Source organism: Brachyhypopomus gauderio, chromosome 3 (assembly GCF_052324685.1).
Source record: "Brachyhypopomus gauderio isolate BG-103 chromosome 3, BGAUD_0.2, whole genome shotgun sequence".
NCBI lineage: Eukaryota > Metazoa > Chordata > Actinopteri > Gymnotiformes > Hypopomidae > Brachyhypopomus > Brachyhypopomus gauderio.
The window spans coordinates 23,048,930-23,071,429 of NC_135213.1; the positions used below are offsets into that span (position 1 = coordinate 23,048,930).

At 44.1% G+C, this 22,500-nt stretch overlaps 2 protein-coding genes across 4 annotated transcripts in view; one reads left to right on the top strand and one right to left on the bottom strand.

Annotated features, from left to right (window-relative positions):
• Positions 1-22,500, bottom strand: part of sdk2b (sidekick cell adhesion molecule 2b) — a 247,636-nt gene that overhangs the window by 88,414 nt on the left and 136,722 nt on the right. For all 3 annotated transcript variants that reach the window (XM_077000519.1, XM_077000520.1, XM_077000518.1), the window contains exon 2: positions 1-23. This exon is cut by the window's left edge and continues 137 nt beyond it. In XM_077000519.1, the coding sequence (XP_076856634.1) occupies positions 1-23 (23 nt within the window). The remainder of the gene's footprint in view (positions 24-22,500) is intronic.
• LOC143510790 (general transcription factor II-I repeat domain-containing protein 2-like) lies at positions 11,066-13,583 on the top strand. Its single transcript, XM_077000517.1, has 2 exons — positions 11,066-12,882; positions 12,987-13,583. Exon 1 carries the CDS (start codon positions 11,265-11,267, stop codon positions 12,867-12,869), a length of 1,605 nt encoding a protein of 534 aa, XP_076856632.1. The 5' UTR covers positions 11,066-11,264; the 3' UTR covers positions 12,870-12,882; positions 12,987-13,583.

The following is a 22,500-nucleotide window of genomic DNA, read 5'->3' on the forward strand; positions in this document are numbered from 1 at the left end:
TTTAAAGTATGGGGGAACGTCATCTGGGAAGGGGGGGGTTAGAGAGAGACATGACATTATTAAATGTATGTTCACAAACAACAGGTGCAGTATAAAGACTGGTAACTATTCTTCTCCCAGGAGCGTGAGACCAAAAACAATAACCTTTGAAAAAAGAGCCAGGTCTCACGGAAATTACATTACACATTGGGGACAGAATGTAGAGACCTGTACATATTATAGTTACTTAGGAATGAAGATTAGTTCACCTGGAAACTTCAATCCAGCAGTTAATGAACTGAGACAGACAGTACGAAGACATTCTATGCAATCATATCTCAAATTTACATTCAAATACCAATTCACATTTGGCTCATAATATTCCACTTTGTTATAGAACCATTTCTGTTGTATGGTAGTGAGCTGTGGGGCCATTCTCAAATCACAATTTTGAATAATGGAACAGATACCGAGATGGTCAAACAGACAGTCCCTTCAGACAGATATTTCCCTCACACACACAGTTCCCTCACACAGACAGTGCCCTCACACACACATTTCCCTCACGCAGACGGTGCCCTCACACACACAGTTCCTTCACACAGACGGTCCCCTCACACAGACAGGTCCCTCACACAGACAGTGCCCTCACTCAGACAGGTCCCTCACACAGACAGTGCCCTCACACATATGGTGCCCTCACACATCTGCTCCCATCACACAGAAGGTCCTGACACTGAGTTAACTAACAAACACTAACACTATTCCACATCAAACCAAACCAATTTATGATACTTCAAAAACAAAATTACATCACCCACTGGAACACAAACACAAGCACAAAGCAAAATGCCCTAAAATGACAGTACACTGTAGCAGAACATCTGGCTGTCCAGACGGGCCAAAATAAGAACTCATAACTGTCCACTCTGTCAGCTTTAACACTGTAAAGACAGAGACCAGCAGTGTCACAGTAACACTGTAGAGACAGAGACCAGCAGTGCAACAAATGCTGCATGGACAGAGACCCACAGTGTAACAGAGACTGTAGAGACAGAGACCAGCAGTGTAACAGTAACACTGTAGAGACAGAGACCAGCAGTGTAACAGTATCACTGTAGAGACAGAGATGCGCTTTAGCAGGGTGATATATATCTGCCAGCTACACACACACACACACACACACACACACATACACACACACACTCACTCACAATTTTATTTGTATTTATTTATTCACATATTCATCTTTATCACTGTAACAGAGTTGTTAGTTTCCTTAATTGCATTCATGTTGTTTTATTGTAATAAAACTTTGGCAAAACTGTACATTAATACAGTCGTGCAAAAGCTTAGTGAACAGAGAGATACACCTTAAACATGCACACAGACATGAACACAAATACACACATGCACACCAACACAGACACATGCACACACACACATTTTGTTTTTATCATTCAAGTCAATGTTAAATTTATTTGTATCGAAAATGTACAGATATCTGAATCCCTCAGTGAGCAAGACAAAGGTGATAGTAGCCAAGAAAAACTCCTTATTAAGCATGTCAGAGAGAGATAGATAGAGAGAGGGAGAGAGAGGGTAAGTGAGGGACAGAGAGAAAGGGAGAGAAGGAGAGAGGGAGAGAGAAAGAAAGTGGTAGAGAGAGAGGGAGAAAGGGCTAGAGAGAGAGGGAGAGAGGAAAACAGTGTGACCTTGCTGTACAGTAACTGTTTGGATATATTTGGCCGGAGAGTCCAGCAAGAGGCGTTTAGATGCTGCACAGTCTAATCCAGCCACAAGTTACCAAGCTACAGAATCCAGGTAGAAAATACCCATCTTAACGAATCCAGTCAGAAGACACCTGGCTAATTCAGCCAGGCTGAAGATACAGCTTCTCATAAATATATAGCATGTTCACTTTACACCACTCCACAAGCGTCCCTGCCTAAACAACACTCCTGAAGTTAATGATGGGTGTAAATATAGAGCAAATTAATTGAATGGTTGGATAATGTGATTATCAAGTTCAGTGATAATCAAGGAGTGGAATTAAACTGTCAGAGTGATCTATTAGACCGATAACAAGGCACACCTCAGAGGAGAGAGAGAGGGAGAGAGAGAGAGAGAGAGATAGAGAGAGAGAGGGAGAGAGAGAGAGAGAGATAGTGTTGTAACACTGTTGTTAGGGAGTGTCTGGCTTTATGAGGGACCAGTGGACTACGTATCCAGAGGGCGAGACAGCATGGGTGGATGAAACCACAAGCAGCTTTATTAATTTTGTATTAAACAGACAGGGGACTTCCTAAGACTGGGACTTCCTACCTTTCTTCTCATGAGCTTTAAAAGTGGTAGCTCCGCCCACCCCCTTCTCCCTGTGTCAGTGGTTCCGTCCGACATGGATAAAGTGGCTTCCACTCCCACACATCTCTCTTTAGGACTCTTACTTCACTACATGTACATACATATATTTTGTATTCTACATTTCAATCAGCAAAATGTAGAAATAGTCTAAAAGGGAAGTAAAGACTGGGGATGGGGTCCCGGGCCACCACATCACAAAGACAATACGACTTTGATCACTAATGGCTGTCTGACCCTACACAGCCCTCTGCTGATTTTCTCTCTCATTACAACACAAATGAATTGCACTGCTAAACTCCTTAATGATTTGTCACTGAACCAGAAAACCAAAGTGATTGTTCTCAGAGGAGCAGAGTGCAGGGGGGCCTGGAGTGGCATGTGGTAGGGGGAGGAGCCACAGAGGAGCACAGTGCAGGGGGGCCTGGAGTGGCATGTGGTAGGGGGAGGAGCCACAGAGGAGCACAGTGCAGGGGAGCCTGGAGTGGCATGTGGTAGGGGGAGGAGCCACAGAGGAGCACAGTGCAGGGGGGCCTGGAGTGGCATGTGGTAGGGGGAGGAGCCACAGAGGAGCACAAAGAAATGTTTCTGAGGAAGTGAGAGGAACATGGGACAGGGACACAGAGTTGGGTGTGGATCTGGACTGGGGAGAAGTGAAGGAGCACAGAGGGGTGGGGCATAGGAGAGGGGTGGAACTAAATTACTAATGTTTATAAACATAATGAGACATTAATATGGGAAACTTCCAAAAAATTATAAATTCAACATTCGCAATCATTAACCCCCAACCTTCAAACACAAGTAAATAATCCTAACCCGAATCCACAAATCAATAAGTAATCAATAAATCAACAGGTAACTAAAAGAGTTTTCACAGTGGAGTAATATATATAGACACACATGCACACACACACACACACACACACACACACACACACACACACACACACACACACACTCACAAACACACAGTCACATAGTAGCCACATGCTAACCACTGCACTGGCATGTGACGTGAGCTATGTATGTTTGTTTAAATCGATGGTTGTTTAAATTGATGTTCACATACTCAACCTGTATTTTATATCTTGGTTGCATGCTTTTACCAAAGACAATTCCATACAAGCACCTAGGAGATGGTCTGGCTTGCCAGTGGATGTGCCGATGCCGTGGTTGGATGTGTGATTGCCGCAAGAGGATTCCTACCTGAAGCTCATCATCTGCATTGAAGGGACTGTGACTACTCGGCGTGGAATTAACTATAGAACTATATTTGAACTATAAATACGGACTTCTGCTAGTGGGCTGCCCACAGAGGATTGGTTTCCTTTTGAGTCTTGGTCCTCCCAAGGTTTATTCCTAATCCCTGCCATCTTAGGGAGTTTTTTCTTGCCACTGTCGCCTCTGGCTTGCTAATTAGGGATCTGGACCCATACAATTGTAAAGCTGCTTTGTGACAACGTGTTGTAAAAAGTGCTATATAAATAAATTTGACTTTGAGTTTGACAGATTCATAATTGAATGCAATCTATTTGGTTTCTATTTAAGCTCCCATATTTTATCTCTTTTACTCAAACATTCTCTCTCACTCCTCTCTCTCTCTTTCTCCCTCCCTCTCTTTCTCTCTCTCTCCCCCTCTCCTTCCCTCTTTCTCTCACCCAGTCACCGTTATGACTTAGGTGTGGTCCGCACACACACACACACACACACACACACACACACACACACACACACACACACACACACACACACACACACACACACTTTAACATGGATATGTAACATGGTGGGTAGCCTCAGTTTGCCTCTGCTTTATTAAATATAGTAATTAATTCATAATCCATTGCTACTAGCTCCTCCATTATTCTATCTTTCAGTGAGCTGTGAGCAATGGTCTGCATTCAAAACTGAAACAGCACAAATTCCTGCCTCTAGCCTTCCTCCCCAAATGTCTTCCTCTCTAAATGTCTTCCACCTCAAATGTCTGTTCACTGTTTTGTCACACAAGAGAGCAAAATCAGTAGAACATTTTACATAGGTCTAAAGTTTGTGCAGTTTTACAGAGGTCTAAAGTTATTTCTTGTTATTTGCTTGCTGCTGCAATGTGGTGTTTCCTGCTGTGTGAGGGAGATGCAGTATTGTAAACAGTAAACTAACCCTAACCATCTCCTAATGTGGCGTGTTCAGGAGGAGAGGAACACCCCTCTATCGCTAATTCTCTAAACCTAGCCCTAGGCCTCTAATCCTGACCCTAACACTAACACGTTTGAACACTGCTAAGTCAGAGCAGTGTGTATGTGTGTATGATGGCAAGGTGTTCAACAGAGGATTTTCATGTGTGTTGTGTATGTTGTGTAATGTGTGATAAGATTGTTGAGTAAAGTGCGTTGTGTAATGTGATCTGTGAAGTGTCAGACCTGTAATGTGTTGGAAACCTGCAATCTTCACACATATGGTGTCTTTGTGTAATCTTTTTGTATGTGTGTGAGTGTGTGTGTGTGTGTGTGTGTGTGTGTGTGTGTGTGTGTGTGTGTGTGTGTGTGTGTGTGTGTGTGAGAGAGAGAGAGAGAAACAGGGTCAATACACTGACACTTTCTTTAACAGACCTGCCCATCATCATCTGCGTTCCTCCCCTTCCAGTACGTCATCTGATTGAATGATGATGCTAAGTTACAGATAAACAATCTCATCCACCCCCTTCACACATGCCCATTAATGCAGTCTTGGCCCCCAAGAACACATTTCTCACATGCCCATAAATGCAATCTCCACCACCCAGGACGTATTTCTCACATGACCACTTGCATCAGACACAAACATTTGTCATCCAGTTCAATGAATGAATGAATGAACCCAAGGTCGCTGTACAATTTTAACACAGGAACAAAGGAAACTCGTCTCACACACACCAACGAAAAGCAGCAGCCAATTACACACAACATATTCTCAACCAAAACACTGTCAGTTTCAAAGCTATTACTGTTTACTGTTTATTCAAGGACATGAAAGACTGAAACGTCTTACAACACATTTAATCCTCATTCATTTGACTAAAACACATTAAGTCCTCATTCATTACTCTACAAACACTTTATGTCCTCATTCCTTAGTCTACACATAAAGTCCTCTATGATTAGTCTACAAATATATTAGTTTACAAACACATTAAGTCCTCATTCATTAGTCTACAAACATATTAAGTCATCGTTCATTAGCCTACATTGTCCTCATTCATTAGTCTACAAATGCATTAAGTCCTCATTCATTAGTCTACAACACATATGTCATTATTCAGTAGTCTATAAACACATTAAGTCATCATTCATTAGTCTATACATTAAGTCCTCATTCATTAGTCTACAACACATTAAGTCCTCATTCATTAGTCTAAAACATACATAATTATTCATTAATCTATAAACACATTAAGTCCTCATTCATTAGTCTATAAACACATTAAGTCCTCATTCATTAGTCTACAAACACATTGTCATTGTTCATTAGTGTACAAACACATTAAGTCCTCATTCATTAGTCTATGGACACAATAAGTCCTCATTCATTAGTGTACAAACACATTACATCACATTAAACTGCAGGGAAATCCCAAATGATCTACTGGATGGACTACTGAGCTTCTACAGGTATATACAGAAATTCAACATTAAGGTGCTTAATGCAGCTATCATGTTTCTAACATATAGTGCTATTGATTCAAGTGATTTCCAACATCCCCCAACAGCCACAAACACCAACCAACAGTGTTGGGAACGTTACTTTAAAAAAGTAATTAGTTATAGTTACTCACTATTTGCTCAAAAAAGTAACTGAGTTAGTAACTGAATTACTCTATAATAAAAGTAACTCGTTACCAGGGAAAGGTAACGGGAAAGGTCCCAGGGAAAGGTCAGGCTGACTGTTAGTGACTAGAACACTTTCATACTAGGGTGCATGTCCCAGCCTGGGGTGTGTCCTTACATGGGGCATGTCCTAGCTGGAGGCGTGTTCTACCCTGGGGGCATATCCTAGCATGGGACATGTCCTAGCTGGAGGCGTGTTCTACCCTGGGGGCATGTCCTAGCATGCAGGGCGTGTCGTAGCCTGGAGGACCTGTGATAGCCAAGGTCCTGTGATGGCTAGGAGTGCTGAACACTAGACAAGTGTTACATTATCATGTACACACACACACACACACATACACACACATACACTCACACACACACACACACACACACACACACACACACACACACACATATATTTGAGAGAAGTCATCTACAAAGAAACCACAGACAGAGAAATCACTGCAACAAAATATGAACACGATGTATTCATCTCCCTCACGATTCACTTCACACAATATTATCACACTTTACACAGGGCTATCACACTTCACATTATGTTATCATACTTTACAGTGTCTTATCACACTTTACAGTGTCATCACACTTTACACAGTGTGACTTGGAGAGTGGACAATCAACAAACAAAGGAGAAAAAACTACACAGTCAGGCATGAACACAGAGAAACAGGTACACAGACAAATAGGTTCAAGATGAATGGTACACACAGTCAGATGGGTGCACACAGACACACCACACACTTTGTGAACACCGCCACAACACACCCAGTGCTCACCAGTGTTGGGAACGTTACTTTAAAAAAGTAATTAGATATAGTTACTCATTACTTGTTCAAAAAACTAACTGAGTTAGTAACTGAATTCCTCTATAATAAAGGTAACTCATTAACAGGGAAAGTAACTATTTGCATTACAGTTAAAAAAAATTATATGCCAATGAATAAGGATTTTTTGAAAAAGCAGTTTTCACAGTTAGTTGAAATGTGTTACGGTGACAGTCCCGGACCCTTCCCTGTGGGCGTGCCGCTATGTTGTCTGCGTGCTGTTATGTCCATATAAGTAGTTCCGTGGGTGTGGGTTGTCCGTGAGCGTGTTCGTAGTATCACCTGTGCCTTGTCTCGAGATCACGAGGGTCTGTGTTAATCACCTATATAATGTGCGTTCGCGCAGTGTCTTGTGCTCGTCTTTGTCTAAAGTTTCGTGTCTGCGTGAGTGTGAACTGCGTGCTGCTCGCGCTCCGCCCGGAGCTTCACGTCAGTATTAATAAATCGTTGTGTGTTCACCTTCAACGTCGTGGTGCCTGCCTCCTTCACCCCGTCGTTACAAAATGAGTAGATCAGAAAGGTGTTTAACTTTTGATATTTATCAAACAGAAGTAAACTTAACAATAAAACTTCTATTCTTAATTATATAAATCAAATACCCAGTCTGGTAGACATTCAGGAACTTCAAGTATTTTCTTAAATAATGTTTATATCACCACCTTGAAAATGTGAATTTTTCTTCGGCTTGCTCTTGACTCGCCATTTGCCTCTTCTCCGTTTGTGTCGTGTGTCACTGGCGTGCTTCGGCACGTGTGTAAAAACACCGGCTCTGATTGGCTACCATAACGCTGCCTTAGCCAATCGCTTACTGACTTGTTAAGTTAAACAGGTGTTACACCGAGAACTGTGACCTATTGAAATCTGTTACTCCTCACTAGCCTGGGCAGCGGTCCGCTCGCATTACTGTTAGTATATCAATATATAGCAGGGTTGCCAACTCTCACGCATTGAGCGTGAGAAACACGCATTTGACCGTTTTCACACGCTCTCACGCCACACTTGCGATATCTCACGCCGGAAAAAAAATCTAGTTTATTTACCTCTGATCCACATCTATGATTCAATGAGTTACTAGTTCGCTCTGGCGCCAACCAACACCCACCAATATCCACCTACACCCAACTACACCTACACTTGTTAGTCTCTGCTAGCCTGCCTACTTGTTAGGTCTTTTATGGTCGCAGCTGCAATTTCAAAAGGACTTTCCACATCAGTCAACACTATCAGAATGGATTTTAACACTATAGACCTGTCAACTTGCATTTATTCCATGCAAGTTATTATTATGATGTTTGTGTATAACAGAGGTACAGATGTATGTTGACATGTGCAGAGAAACACACACACACACACACACACACACACAAACACACACCCCGGATGGATACCTTCAGTTCAGTTAAATTCAGTTTCTTGGCTTTTTCTCTGCTGTATGCCATGGTATGTCATCTCACTGCTACCCTAGCTGTCTACATCAGAGAGGAAGTGTGTATTACTACCTACATGCATAAGGTACGAATGTGCAGATGTATGTTTATGTAAGGGCAGAAACACACACATTCTTCAGACCACTGTCAGACTCAAAGGTCGTAGTCATTCATAGTCATCACACACACACACACACACACACACACACACAAACATACATACGTATACACACACATTTGTTTGTACACATACAAACATACTCACAAGCATGCATGCGCACACCCTCACACCCTCACACCAGATGGTTTTTCTTCCACCCTGTGTGGACAGTAACATGTTATGAGATTAAGTGGTGACAGGTGTGGTGGTGAGAGGTGATTGGATGGTGACAGGTTTGGAGAGAGGTGACTGGATGGTGGCAGGTGTGCTGAAAGGTGATTGGAAGGTTCTGAGTTACACCATTGGCTAGAACATGCAGCCTCAGCGATGAGGGTGTCATGAAATCACTGAATATTCAGCTTGTTGCTGTTCACCCACAAATTTGACTGTATACTAAAAATGCACCTTTTCACTGGTTTGATCAGGATTTTATGAAAGGATGCTCACACACATTTAACTAAAGCTGAGTTGAGATGAGTTGAGTTTCATCAGGAGGGCTGGAAATGTGCCAAACTGTTCAAAAGTAGGCGTGTGAACTGGAACGGAACCCGTTCCATGACTTAAAAGGTTAAACAAATAATTTACATTCACCGGCCACTTTATTAGGTACACCTGTCCAACTGCCCATTCATGCAAATGTCGAATCAGCCAATTACATGGCAGCAACCAAATGCATTTAGGTATCAACAACATGAAAGCATGGATCCATCCTGCTCAATGGTGGTGGTCGTGCAATGGAATGGGGGATTTTTTTCTGGCACACTTTGGGCCCATTAGTACCAATTGAGGTTCGTGTCAACGCCACAGCCAACCTGAGTATTGTTGCTGACCATGTCTATCCCTTTATGACCACAGTGTATGCATCTTCTGATGGCTACTTCCAGCAGGATAACGCACCATGTCATAAAGCACAAATCATCTCAGACTGGTTTCATGAACATGACAATGAGTTCACTGTACTTGAATGGCCTCCACAGTCACTAGATCTCAATCCAGTAGAGCACCTTTGGGATGTGGTGGAACGGGAGATTCACATCATGGATGTGCAGCTGACAAATCTGCAGCAACTGTGTAATGCTATAATGCTAATATGAACCACACACTCTGAGGAATATTTCCAGTACCTTGTTGAATCTATGCCACAAAGAATTAGGACAGTTCTGAAGACAAAAGGGGGTCCAACCCATTATTAGCAAGATGTACCTAATAAAGTGGCCATTGAGTGTATAATATACACAGAAATATACAAGGAGCAAGAATGAGAGAGAACTCTACCATATGGCTAATACACACCCACATACTATTATAAGAGCAGTAAACAGGGTGACTTCACCCTGTGCTGAACTCCAGCGAGCACACAGCACTCATTTATCTCAGCCATGGGTGTTAGAGAGCTCCACAGCACAGAAATTATTGGGGTGGATATTCATTCAGCCTTTTTCCATCTCTCATTTTACTTTACCATTTACTTAGTATGAACTAATTATCCAGGCAAGTGTAAACAATTGTGATTGATGGTAGAGGGGAAAATGTGCTGATAACCTTCAGCTGTGCAAGAGGTGGAGAGGTTCACCATATTCACACTCTCCATCTCCCCTACACACCTCACACACTCTCCATCTCCTCTAAACACCCCCACACTCTCCAGCTCCTCTAAACACCTCACACACTCTCCATCTCCCCTAAACACCTCACACACTCTCCATCTCCTCTAAACACCCCCACACTCTCCAGCTCCCCTAAACACCTCACACACTCTCCATCTCCTCTAAACCCCCCCACACTCTCCATCTCCCCTAAACACCTCACACACTCTCCATCTCCTCTAAACACCCCCGCACTCTCAATGTCCCCTAAACACCTCACACACTCTCCATCTCCCCTAAACACCTCACACACTCTCCATCTCCCCTAAACACCTCACACACTCTCCATCTCCTCTAAACACCTCACACTCTCCAGCTCCCCTAAACACCTCACACACTCTCCAGCTCCCCTAAACACCTCACACACTCTCCATCTCCTCTAAACACCTCACACTCTCCAGCTCCCCTAAACACCTCACACACTCTCCATCTCCTCTAAACACCCCCACACTCTCCAGCTCCCCTAAACACCTTACACACTCTCCAGCTCCCCTAAACTCCTCACACACTCTCCATCTCCTCTAAACACCCCCACACTCTCCATCTCCCCTAAACACCTCACACACTCTCCATCTCCTCTAAACACTCCACAGTATAAATTAATTAAAGGGCCAAATCTAGCCCTGGTTCACATTTTAAACATCTAGGGCAGTGGTCCCCAAACTACGGCCCGCGGGCCGGACACGGCCCGCCTCCACGTTTGACCCGGCCCCCGGAACATTTGACCTGGCCCCCGGAACACCCCCTCCCCCCTACCCCCAGGGAAAAAAATACTGCTCCTTGTGAAAGAGAACGTAATGGCGAAAAGGTTAGGTAAGAGAAAAATTGATTCTGAATGTAGGGTATTTAACCTGCAGTGGACAAACGATTATTTTTTTGTTCAATGCAAAGAAAAGGCTGTTTGTCTCATCTGTAAAGAGGCGCTTGCGGTATTCAAAGAATACAATCTACGACGGCACTATGAATCCCGTCACAAAGACCAGTATGATAGTTTGCAAGGCCAAATGCGGGCAGACAAACTGTTAAAGTTAAAAAGTGGACTGTTAGCTCAGCAGAATACATTTGTACGCCAAGCTCAGCTGAACCAGTCATCCGTTCGGGCCAGCTTTCGGGTTGCTCAAATTATAGCAAGCAGCGGTAAACCTTTCACGGATGGAGAGTTTGTTAAGAAATGTTTGAATGCTGTCGCGGAGGAAGTGTGTCCCGAGAAGAAAGATGTCTTCAATGCAGTGAGTCTGTCAGCGAGTACAATCACCAGACGCATCGAAGAAATCGGGGGTAATGTGTATGTACAGCTGCAGCAGAAGACAAAAGAATTTGACTTTTTTTCATTAGCATTGGATGAGAGCACGGATGTGCAGGACACAGCGCAGCTGGTAATTTTCATTCGTGGAGTTAACGCAAACTTTGAGATGAGCGAGGAGTTGGCAGCCCTCCAAAGTCTCAAAGGGACTACAACGGGGGAGGATATTTTCGGCAAAGTATGCCAAACCATGGAAGACTTGGACCTGGACTGGTCAAAGCTTGCCAGCATTACGACTGACGGGGCTCCTAGTATGGTGGGCGCGTCTCGGGGTCTAACAGGACGCGTGAAGCGGGAGATGGAAGAGCGGGGTCTCACCGCCCCGCTACAAGTCCACTGTTTAATTCACCAGCAGGCACTGTGCTGCAAAGTGTTGAAGTGGGATTCTGTCATGAAGGTTGTGGTGTCATGCATAAACTTAATCAGAGCAAAGGGACTTAAACACAGGGAGTTCCAACAATTCCTGTCTGAGCTGGAGTCTGCGCACGGCGACGTGCTGTATTACACAGAGGTCCGATGGCTGAGCCGGGGCAGAGTTTTGAGGCGTTTTTACGAGCTGCTACCTGAAATTAACGCATTTCTTCATTCAAAAGACAAAACGGTCCCAGAGCTGATGGACCCAGAGTGGAAATGGCACCTGGCATTTTTAACAGACGTGACAGAAATTCTGAACAGCCTTAACTTGCAGCTACAAGGCCAGGGGAAACTCATTTGCGACATGTATTCCCACATAAAAGCATTTGAGGTGAAACTAGCGCTGCTTTTGGAGCAAGTGAAAAAGCACAACTTCGTCCATCTCCCTGCTACCCAAAACCTCTCTGCAGAGAACCCAGCGGTCCCGTTCCCAACTGAAAAGTGCGTGGAAGCACTGGAAATGCTCAAGGCGGAGTTCGGTGTGCGATTCCGTGAACTACATGTTCATGCAAAAGAAATCCGTCTTTTCCAGAACCCCTTTGTTGCCGACATCGATGAAGCCCAGCCTTCTTATCAGTTTGAGTTGGCCGAGTTACAGAACTGTGATGTTCTGAAAGACATGTTCAAGCCCAACAGTCTTATTGACTTCTATGCCGCACTCCCAAACGACACGTACCCTAACATAAAAAAACACGCAATGAAGATGTCCACACTTTTTGGAAGCACGTATATCTGCGAACAAACATTTTCGCACATGAAACTCCTGAAAACTTCGCTGAGATCAAGATTGACAGATGAACATCTGCATCAGTGTTTGAGACTGGCTGTGACTAGAATGGAACCTGACATTCAACTTCTCACCAGCCAAATGCAGGCCCACAGTTCACACTGATGAACATACATAGGTAAGCTCACTTTTCTGACTTGAATGAGTCATTCTGAGTATAAACAAATATGATCATAAAATCTACTGGGATAAAATGCATAAAAAATGTATTGTGCTGTGTAGGTCACAAGGAAGTTGATGAGAGAGAAAGGTATCTACAAGCCTTCTAGAACCTACAATCTACAAAAGGATTATAAGGAAGGAACACGAGAACTTTGAGGGACTACTCATATGAGTCATTTAAGGAAGAAATTCTGTTCTGACAACTTTACCTGTTAAGATGTGCACGGCACAACAGAAAGTTAATGTTCCACAGACTTTTTTTTTTCTGTGAAGAACCCAAAGAGCATTTTTTGGTGTTATTTATTTTAATAATGGTGTTATTTTTTTCTTAAATAGTGTTATTTAGTTGGTTAATAGTGTTATTATTTATTACCAGACTTTTTTCTGTGAAGAACCCAGAGAGGATTATTTAGTTATTATTTCATAAATATTGTTATTTATTTTGTTAATGGTTAATATTTAGTTTGTTAATAGTGTTATTGTTTATTTCTTGACTTTTTTGTGTGAAGATCCCGGAAAGTGTTATTAATGTTTGGTTATGTGTCGCTTTCTGAAAACAATAAATGTTGCAGCACCCCTGTGATTGTCAAACTTTTCTGTTTCAAACTGACCCCGGCCCCCCATCAGAGAAGAGAAAAGTTATTTGGCCCTCGCAGGAAAAAGTTTGGGGACCCCTGATCTAGGGGCTTATGAAAACCGAACTGGCATTAAAACGACAGGCTGGTTTTTACTTGACACGTCGCGAGCAGAGCGAGGGTCCGCGCGGCGAAAATGACGTAACCGCTGTGGCTCCGCCCGTGCACGAGGGCCTCGCGCGCTGTCGATTTGCGAGGTCGTACCAATGATCTATATTACTGGATTGGACATCGCTTGTTGCCGCTATAGCTAGCGATGCGCCGCCCTCGGAGCCATTATTGAGTCATGTCAGCAAAGCAGTGTAGTTCCTATGTGGGATGTGCATCCATCTGTCACAAAAACAGTCCTAGCGCCCTTATTTCTTATCCGATTTTGATAAAATATGGCTTAAATTAAAGGTGAGAATATTGGCGATGTTGTGATATAAGAGATAAAATTATAAGAAGTTTTCAATTTAGGTAAAATTTTAACAAAACCCTACATAAAGCCCTTTTCTTACACCTGGCTAAAACTAAATAACACATGTATGTCATGTTTTTGATATTCAATCATAATTATGGTAAAACGTTGTAAATAAATAACTTTGATAAGTTTTAATTATGATCACAATTCTGATATTGAAAGTCAAATGTATGAGTTTATCTCTTTATTTGTCAACTCTCCCCGTTACAGCTGTAGTTTTCATAAATTCTTTAAGTGCAATACCTCTTATATATATTCAAGTATAATATGAGATGGCATCAGTGTGGAGGAGCATCTTTGAGCACTACATGGCTAAATGTGGGTGAAATTAATTATGAAATTATGATAGAGAAAATAATGAGTTTGAATCTGAAATTTATGACAAAATTTGTCAGATTTTTTTTACCTTCAAGTAGCAGAAAAGAGCTTACACAATTCAGGTTCCCACAAATACATAGATAAATTGACCTGACACAAAATATACAATTCTCCACAATTTGTACAGCTCATATTTTCTTTTTTTGTTGGGAAATCTGTGTAGAAAAATGGCATTTATTAAAAAAAAACCTGTATTAACCTGGGGTGAGTTTCCAAAAACGTTCTTAGCGCTAAGTACTTCGTAACCTCGTTCTTATGTACGAGGTTAAGAAGTACTTAGCACTAAGAACGTTTTGGGAAACTCACCCCTGTTGATTTAAAAAATAATTATGACAAATTTAATTGACTTAAATTTTCATTTGGTTTCATTATTTATTCAGTTTGTGTGAGAGAGTATCTATGGGACATAATGCCAACTGGACTGAACATTGGTCCCAGTAATACAGATTTAGAGATAATTTTAATGAACATCGTATTTACAACATTATCCTTGTCATGGTACGGCGGCCCCCTACTGGTCGCCCCCGTCTACAGCAGCAGCTTGTCCTGTGGGTGTGGTGTTGTGTTCGTCCCTCAGGTGGGCGGAGCCCGCGATCCGTCTCACCTGAGGGTCGTTTGTTCGTCTATATATGTCTTGTCTTTGTACCAGTTGACTGCTGGTTATTATATCCTTAATTCGGATCAGTTCACGGGTTTTGGTTTGCGCACTTTACATATTAAACCATCCTATTTCCCTGAGACTTGGCGTGATCGCTTCCATTTATTTTCGCTCACCCTGCCCGTCACAGAATAACCAGCCACTTTCGGAAGCCGCCAGTCTCCTTTACTTTCTCCTTCGTTCGTGGTCATGTCTCGTGGTAAGTGTTTGTCTGCGTGGTGTTTTGTTTGAAGAGCTCCGCCGTGCTTTTGTGTTGTGTGTGTGTGTGCGTAGCACGGCGAGGACCAGGGCAGTCTGCCCTGAGACAGCTCTTCATGTCCGTTGTTTGTGTGTCGGAAGAGTTTCGCCGTGCGTTTGTTTTGTGTGTTGCACGGCGAGGACCAGGGCGTCTTCCCTGTATACTCTTCATGTTTTGTGTGGGTGAAGTGTACGTGTGAATGGGCGTGTGGACCAGTGTGCGTGCTCGTGGTGTTATATGTTTAGTGTTTCGTGTGTGACGCGGGTGCCGCTTGTCACTGTCGCCTCGCTCCCCTGTCGTCTTGTGTTTTGTGTGGGGGAGCGACTGCGAACCTGAGCGGCACGTCACAAAATTAAACCGAGCGCGCATGTAAGAGTCCCATTCGTTCATTGTTTGTACACTGTTTTTTGTTTGTCTAGTTTTTGCGTGTGTGTTCTCGCGTGCCTGTGATATGTTGTATGTAATTCCACACATGCTCCTCCCCCTTGAGTGTGTGTTGGGGGTGGACCAGTGATGGTCCCATGCCATGGGGAGTGGCACGGAGGGCGTCGCTCCTGAGGGAGGCCCTGACCAGGAACATGGGGGGTTCTCCTGAGCAGGTGGAAGTCCCCTGCTGAGATGGCGACCCCTCCCCCATTGTAGGGGGGATCAGGGTAGTGCGCGTATGTGTTTTGTGTTGGTGTGTGTGGGTGTGTGTGTGTGTGTGTGTGTGTGTGTGTGTGCATTTGTGTTTTATGTGCAGGTGTTTCTCCCTGGCGGTGGATCGTGGCGTTCCTGGGCCTTGTGGAGGTCTCCACCTGGCAGGAGCCCCCTTATGTTGTGGGGTGACCGGAGCCCGGTCTTAAAGAGCCCCTCCCTAGAGGGTTGGGGCCCCCGGATGTTTGGGGACCATGGGGCTCCGGTCTGAAGAGCTCCTGCACAAGACGGAGACCCTTCCACGGGGTCCTGGAGGTGACGTAGCCACGCCCCAGGGAGGTAACCTGCACACACATACACCTCGGACGGACAAGGAGCCGTGGCCCGTCGTCCTCGCACCTGTGGGGCTATGCGGCTTAATGCCGGTTAGGGCGTGAGGGCCCTGTGACCGACCGGGGCGTGGTTTTGTCTTGTTGACGGCCCAGTCGGTCCAGGGTCCCGCCCAGGTAGGCGAGCTAACCCGTGTTTGTATTTTGTGTTTCAGCTCCGGGACTACAGGGGGTGTGTCCCTTGTCCCTGCCTGCCTGCCCCTTTGTTTTGTGTGCTGCTGCTGTAGGCCGCACAGCCGGTGGAGGGGAGTGCGGCTTGGAGGGGGGATCTGTCACGGTACGGCGGCCCCCTACTGGTCGCCCCCGTCTACAGCAGCAGCTTGTCCTGTGGGTGTGGTGTTGTGTTCGTCCCTCAGGTGGGCGGAGCCCGCGATCCGTCTCACCTGAGGGTCGTTTGTTCGTCTATATATGTCTTGTCTTTGTACCAGTTGACTGCTGGTTATTATATCCTTAATTCGGATCAGTTCACGGGTTTTGGTTTGCGCACTTTACATATTAAACCATCCTATTTCCCTGAGACTTGGCGTGATCGCTTCCATTTATTTTCGCTCACCCTGCCCGTCACAATCCTAACATGATAACAATATTAATAACAATACATTATAATTTGTTGGAACAGAAAACTTGTTTTTAAGTGGGTTTCCTCGACATAGCATTATCAAAATCAAGCTAGCATGAACAGTCAACATCCCTCATCTCCGCTATTTTTTTAAATAAAAATTGTTTAACTGACCTGTGAAATGTGATACCCTTTGATCTTGTGATATGGTTGTCGTAGTTTTGACAATTTATTGCAAAACATTGAGTCCCTCTTTGGTTTTCCTTACGTGACTGTCTGCTAGATCAAATTTTTATGTCCATCCACGGATGCTCCTCAATGCACAACTCAATGCATAGTAATGGCGCCTGTGCGGCGCATGCTAAGTCACGTGATGTCCAATCCAGTAATATAGATCATTGGGTCGTGCACCTCTCGAATTTTGTAACTTTGCGCGCGCAGTGCCTCAGCGCAATGAACAAAGTCGTGTTTGCTGGGTTCATACACCTTTACAAAGTGGAATTAAATCACTTGTACGTCACTTTCAAGGTCCAGTTCAACATTTCCCAGCACGATAAACTTAAACTGTTCAGTCAGACAGATATTTGTTGTGAAACGAAGTAGTTACAATTTCAAGCATTTTCAAGTACTTTAGCCTAAATTCCAGCACTTTCAAACCTGGAACACAATGCAACATTAAAATTCATCAGGTAAATGTTCCTTCCCCTGTTGTTGAGGGGTGTTTCTTTATACTACCACATATCGTTACGGAGAACACTGCAAGCGGAAAGTATACGCTTCCACTGTTCGCGCAGGGTTGCGCGAGGTGGGCGGAGTCACGCGCTACGGTCACTCGCGAAAGTATAAACCAGGCTTTAAAAAGGTTCATTTCTTCCAATTGCTTGTGCCCCACCTGCAATACCCATGTGCCCCACTAGTGGGGCGCGCCCCACACTTTGAGAAACGCTGCCTTACACACATACACCCTAGCATGTGGTATCGATTGGTCATTCATTTATTGAACTGGATAACCAAATGTTTGTGTCTGATGCAAGTGGTCATGTGAGAGATGTGTCCTAGGTGATGGGGATTGCATTTATGGGCATGTGAGAAATGTGTTCTGGGGGGCGAAAACTGCATTTATGGCCATGTGTGAATGGGGTGGATGGGGTTGTTTACCTGTAACTCAGCGGGTCCTTTAGTAATGTCATCATCATTCAATCAGATGACATACTGGAAGGGGAGGAACGCAGAACACGATAGACAAGTCTAATAAAGGAAGTGTCAGTGTATTGACCCTGTTTCTCTCTCACACACACACACACATACACACAGACTACACAAAGACACCACATAATGTGTGAAGAGTGCAGGTTATCCAACACATTATAGATCTGACACTTCAGCAATCACGTTATCCAACACTCTTTACTCAACAGTCTTATCACACATTGCACAACATACTTCACACATGAAAAACCCCTTGCCATCACACACATGAACTAATACACATACAACAATCCATCGGACTGCTGTGCGATTTTAAAATTACAGTACTAACAGGTAAGTACAGGGGCTTGCGCTTCCCACAACAGAGGACTCAAACACTCACACACACACACACACACACACACACACACACACACACACACACACACACATCATCATCATCATACATACTCCATAAAACAAATTTCATCACACAAATTCCATCACACACACTGCATCACACTCATTCCATCACACACACTCTTTCCATTACATACATTCCATCAAATGTTTTCAATTATTTCTCAATATAAAACAAAACAGATATTAAAGTGGTGCAGCACAGGCTATATAAATAAACTTGCCTTGCCTTGCAGGTATGTGCAGGCAGCTGGGTGTGTATGCATGCACATGTGTTTTGGGCAAAGAAAGGGTTAAGTTCCTGTGGCAGTGAGGCATTCCAGTTCCTGTGGTTGCTGGTGGTGTAGCTGGTGAGGTCACCAGTCCTGTGACTATTAGTGGTGTAGTTGGTGAGGTCACCAGTCCTGTGCTTGCTGATGGTGTAGCTGGTGAGGTCACCAGTCCTGTGACTATTAGTGGTATAGCTGGTGAGGTCACCAGTCCTGTGCTTGCTGGTGGTGTAGTTGGTGAGGTCACCAGTCCTGTGGCTATTGGTGTTGTAGCTGGTGAGGTCACCAGTCCTGTGGTTGATGGTGGTGTAACTGGTGAGGTCACCAGTCCTGTGGTTGCTGGTGTTGTAGTTGGTGAGGTCACCAGTCCTGTGGTTGACGGTGGTGTAACTGGTGAGGTCACCAGTCCTGTGGTTGCTGGTGTTGTAGTTGGTGAGGTCACCAGTCCTGTGGTTGATGGTGGTGTAACTGGTGAGGTCACCAGTCCTGTGGTTGCTGGTGTTGCAGTTGGTGAGGTCACCAGTCCTGTGGTTGATGGTGGTGTAACTGGTGAGGTCATCAGTCCTGTGGTTGCTGGTGTTGTAGTTGGTGAGGTCACCAGTCCTGTGGTTGCTGGTGTTGTAGTTGGTGAGGTCACCAGTCCTGTGGTTGCAGGTGTTGTAGCTCGTGAGGTCACCAGTCCAGTGGCTGCTGGTAGTGTAGTGTAGTGAGATGGTGGATGCCTTGCCCAACCCAACGTGTATCCTTTCCTCTTCTGGTTAGCTTAGGCAGTACTGTTTAGGTCTGTTATCTGAATGCGGTACCTCAGGCCTTGGGGAGAGTTTTGGCCTCCTTTGTCTGTTCTGTATGTAGTTGAGTGCCGATGATGTACACACCTCCAAGTCCTCATCCTCAAAGAAGGCCTAGTTGTCCTCTCAAAGCAGTCCTGCAGCAGTAGCGGGATTCCTTCAGGCCATGCTGTAAGAGTCTTTATGGGGAGCTGTGCTTTTCTCCTGGGTAGAGTGTATGCAGGAAATCTGTGGTCTGACTGGACCAACCATGGTACTGGTGTTGTTGTAAAGCCCTCATGTTTCCTCATGTAGTATATAAAGAATATAGTGTATTTTTCCCTGGTAGCACATTTGGTATGTTCTTTTTTTGGTGTGTTGTTCTGTTTTTGGTGTGTTGTTTTTGGTGTGTTGTGTTTTTGGTCTGTTGTGTTTGTGGTGTGCTTGTAATGTGTTGCTTTTTTGGTGTGTTGTGTTTTTGGAGTGTTGTTTTGAGGTGTTGTATTTTTGGTGTGTTTTGTTTTTAATGTGTTGTTGTTTTTTTTGTTTTGAGGAACTTCATTTTATCTACATGGATGAAAGTTTCCAGAAAGTCATTGTGATTTTGGTGTTGGTGCAACACTGTATGTCAGTGGTTCTCAATAATTTTCTGTCATGCCCCCCCTAGGGAACATAAAAATTTTCACGACCCCCCTTGAAATGAAACACTATTGAGAACCTGATAATAAATAACTATTTATCTGTACAAACTGCAGTTTTACTTTCTGGCACCACCATTCTGCATATAATTTCACCTGTTTATCAAAACAGAATAATAAAATTAGCTACAACAACTTCAAACAATTACCAATTTGGAGTCCTGTACCAGGTCGGGTACCCGCGGGTACGGGCAAATAAATGCTGAAACGGGTGGGTTTTACACATACCGCAATTTTACGGGTGGGTATGCGGGCGGGTAAGTTAAATATGGGTGGGTATGCGGGCGGGTAAGTTAAATAAGTGGTCATTTTTAGTAGCCTTTTATTTGCTACGTAATGAACATAGTGTTACTTTTTGCCTGATTACCGCCTCCCGATGGTGGTGGCGAAGTTCAGGGGGAGCTTTCTTATACCGTAGCTCCGTTGGCCAGAGCGGGTAATACCCAAACTTCGGTTCTTTTCCAGCGGAAACATGAGCAGAGGCTGGTTATAACGCAGTACCGGGCATTTATTGTAGCTTGCTTGGTGGTTACAAAGCTAAATGGGTGGCCGTGCTAGAACAAGGAAAATGACGAGAACTTAGCGTTTAGGATTTGTGATCCAAGAGCGCAGAACGCACTCAGACCTGGGACTGTGGACGATATACTGTTCCTGCACAGTAACCTAGGATAGATTTGTGAACATATGCGATTTTATTTAGTTGTTATACTGGCATTTGTTCCCTCTCGTTTTGCTTTGTGTTATGGCACCGGTTGACTACATACATTTTCTTGCGTTACCAGTTGCTACTTTTAGATAGGAATACTTTTCCTGCACAGCAACCTTAGATTTTATTTTGTGTTGTACTGACGTTTTTTCAGAGGCGCATTGAAAAATAAAGTGCTCTATAGGAATACTTTCGATTTGTGTGATTTTTCACGGGCACGGGTGGGTAACGGGTAGAATATTAACGGGTCCGGGTGGACCCCCCCAAGGGGTTGCGCCCCATCATTTGAGATGTACTGCTGTATGTAGATGTAGTCTTTGTTTCTTTTTTCTTTATTTCTTTCATTAATATATTTCGGCAGAAAGAAAATTTGAAACGACAGTGCCTACTGTAAAATATCTGCTCTTATGTTTAACTGTTGCTTTTGCACTAGGGTTTGCACAGGTGCTCATTTAAAAGGAATGTCATTAGTTAACATTCTAGGTTAAAGAAAAAAAAATCATTTAGATATAAGTAAATGTTTGTTGTAAAATAGCTGGGCTTTGTGAGGAATAAAACATTCTGTGTGTAACCAGATTGGTCTGTTGACAAGAAATTTACAAGTATTAGGTTTTTTATTTTGATTTGTGATATTGTTTCTTAATTGTTTGAAATTCATTGCTTCAAATGGAGCAGTTCTTTTGGGAGGTGTTATGTGGGGGTGAAACTCCTGTCTCCTGTAGTTAAGGATATATGCAGTGTGTTCAGATTGGCTCTAACTTAACATCGACACCCAGATAAACGCAGCATTTCCACAACAAAACATTTTTTAACCCCAGCAGATCAGTACACATCAGTGTGAGATGGCATATGCTCCCTGTGTTTCAGGAAGCGTGTGGGTTTCTTTCTCGCTCTGAGTGAGGATTACTGCTTCTCTGGTCTTGGGAGGTTCTCCCTTGAACAGCTTCGACATCCCTGGCTTACATGGGTCTCTTTCACCACCCCCTAAACTCCCCCAGACTCTCCCAGACTCCCCCAGACTCCACCTGGCTCCCCCAGACTCGCCCACAACTCTGGTCTCATTTCTTGCTCAGTGAAGCTGCTTCTGATCTCTACAGGGCCATTTTATCCTGCTTGGACAATCACCTTCAAGTCACACACACACCACACACGCACACACACACACAGACACACACACAGCCCCTGTCAACCCCAGCAATTTCCCATAAACACACTGGTCTGTGTGAATCAGACCCTTTATGACCAATGTTTAATGCTTTTTTACAATCTACACTTTTTTATACTCTACAGTTCTCTTCATGACCATCTTGTTCACACACACACACACTGGGGGGGGGGGGGGGGGTATAGTAAGTAGAGACTACAGAGAGTGAACAGAATCACAACCTGTCAGCCTGTCAGCCTGACAGCCTGTCAGTCAGGCTGACTGTTAGTGACTAGAACACTTTCATACTAGGGTGCATGTCCCAGCCTGGGGTGTGTCCTTGCATGGGGCATGTCCTAGCTGGAGGCGTGTTCTACCCTGGGGGCATGTCCTAGCATGGGACATGTCCTAGCTGGAGGCGTGTTC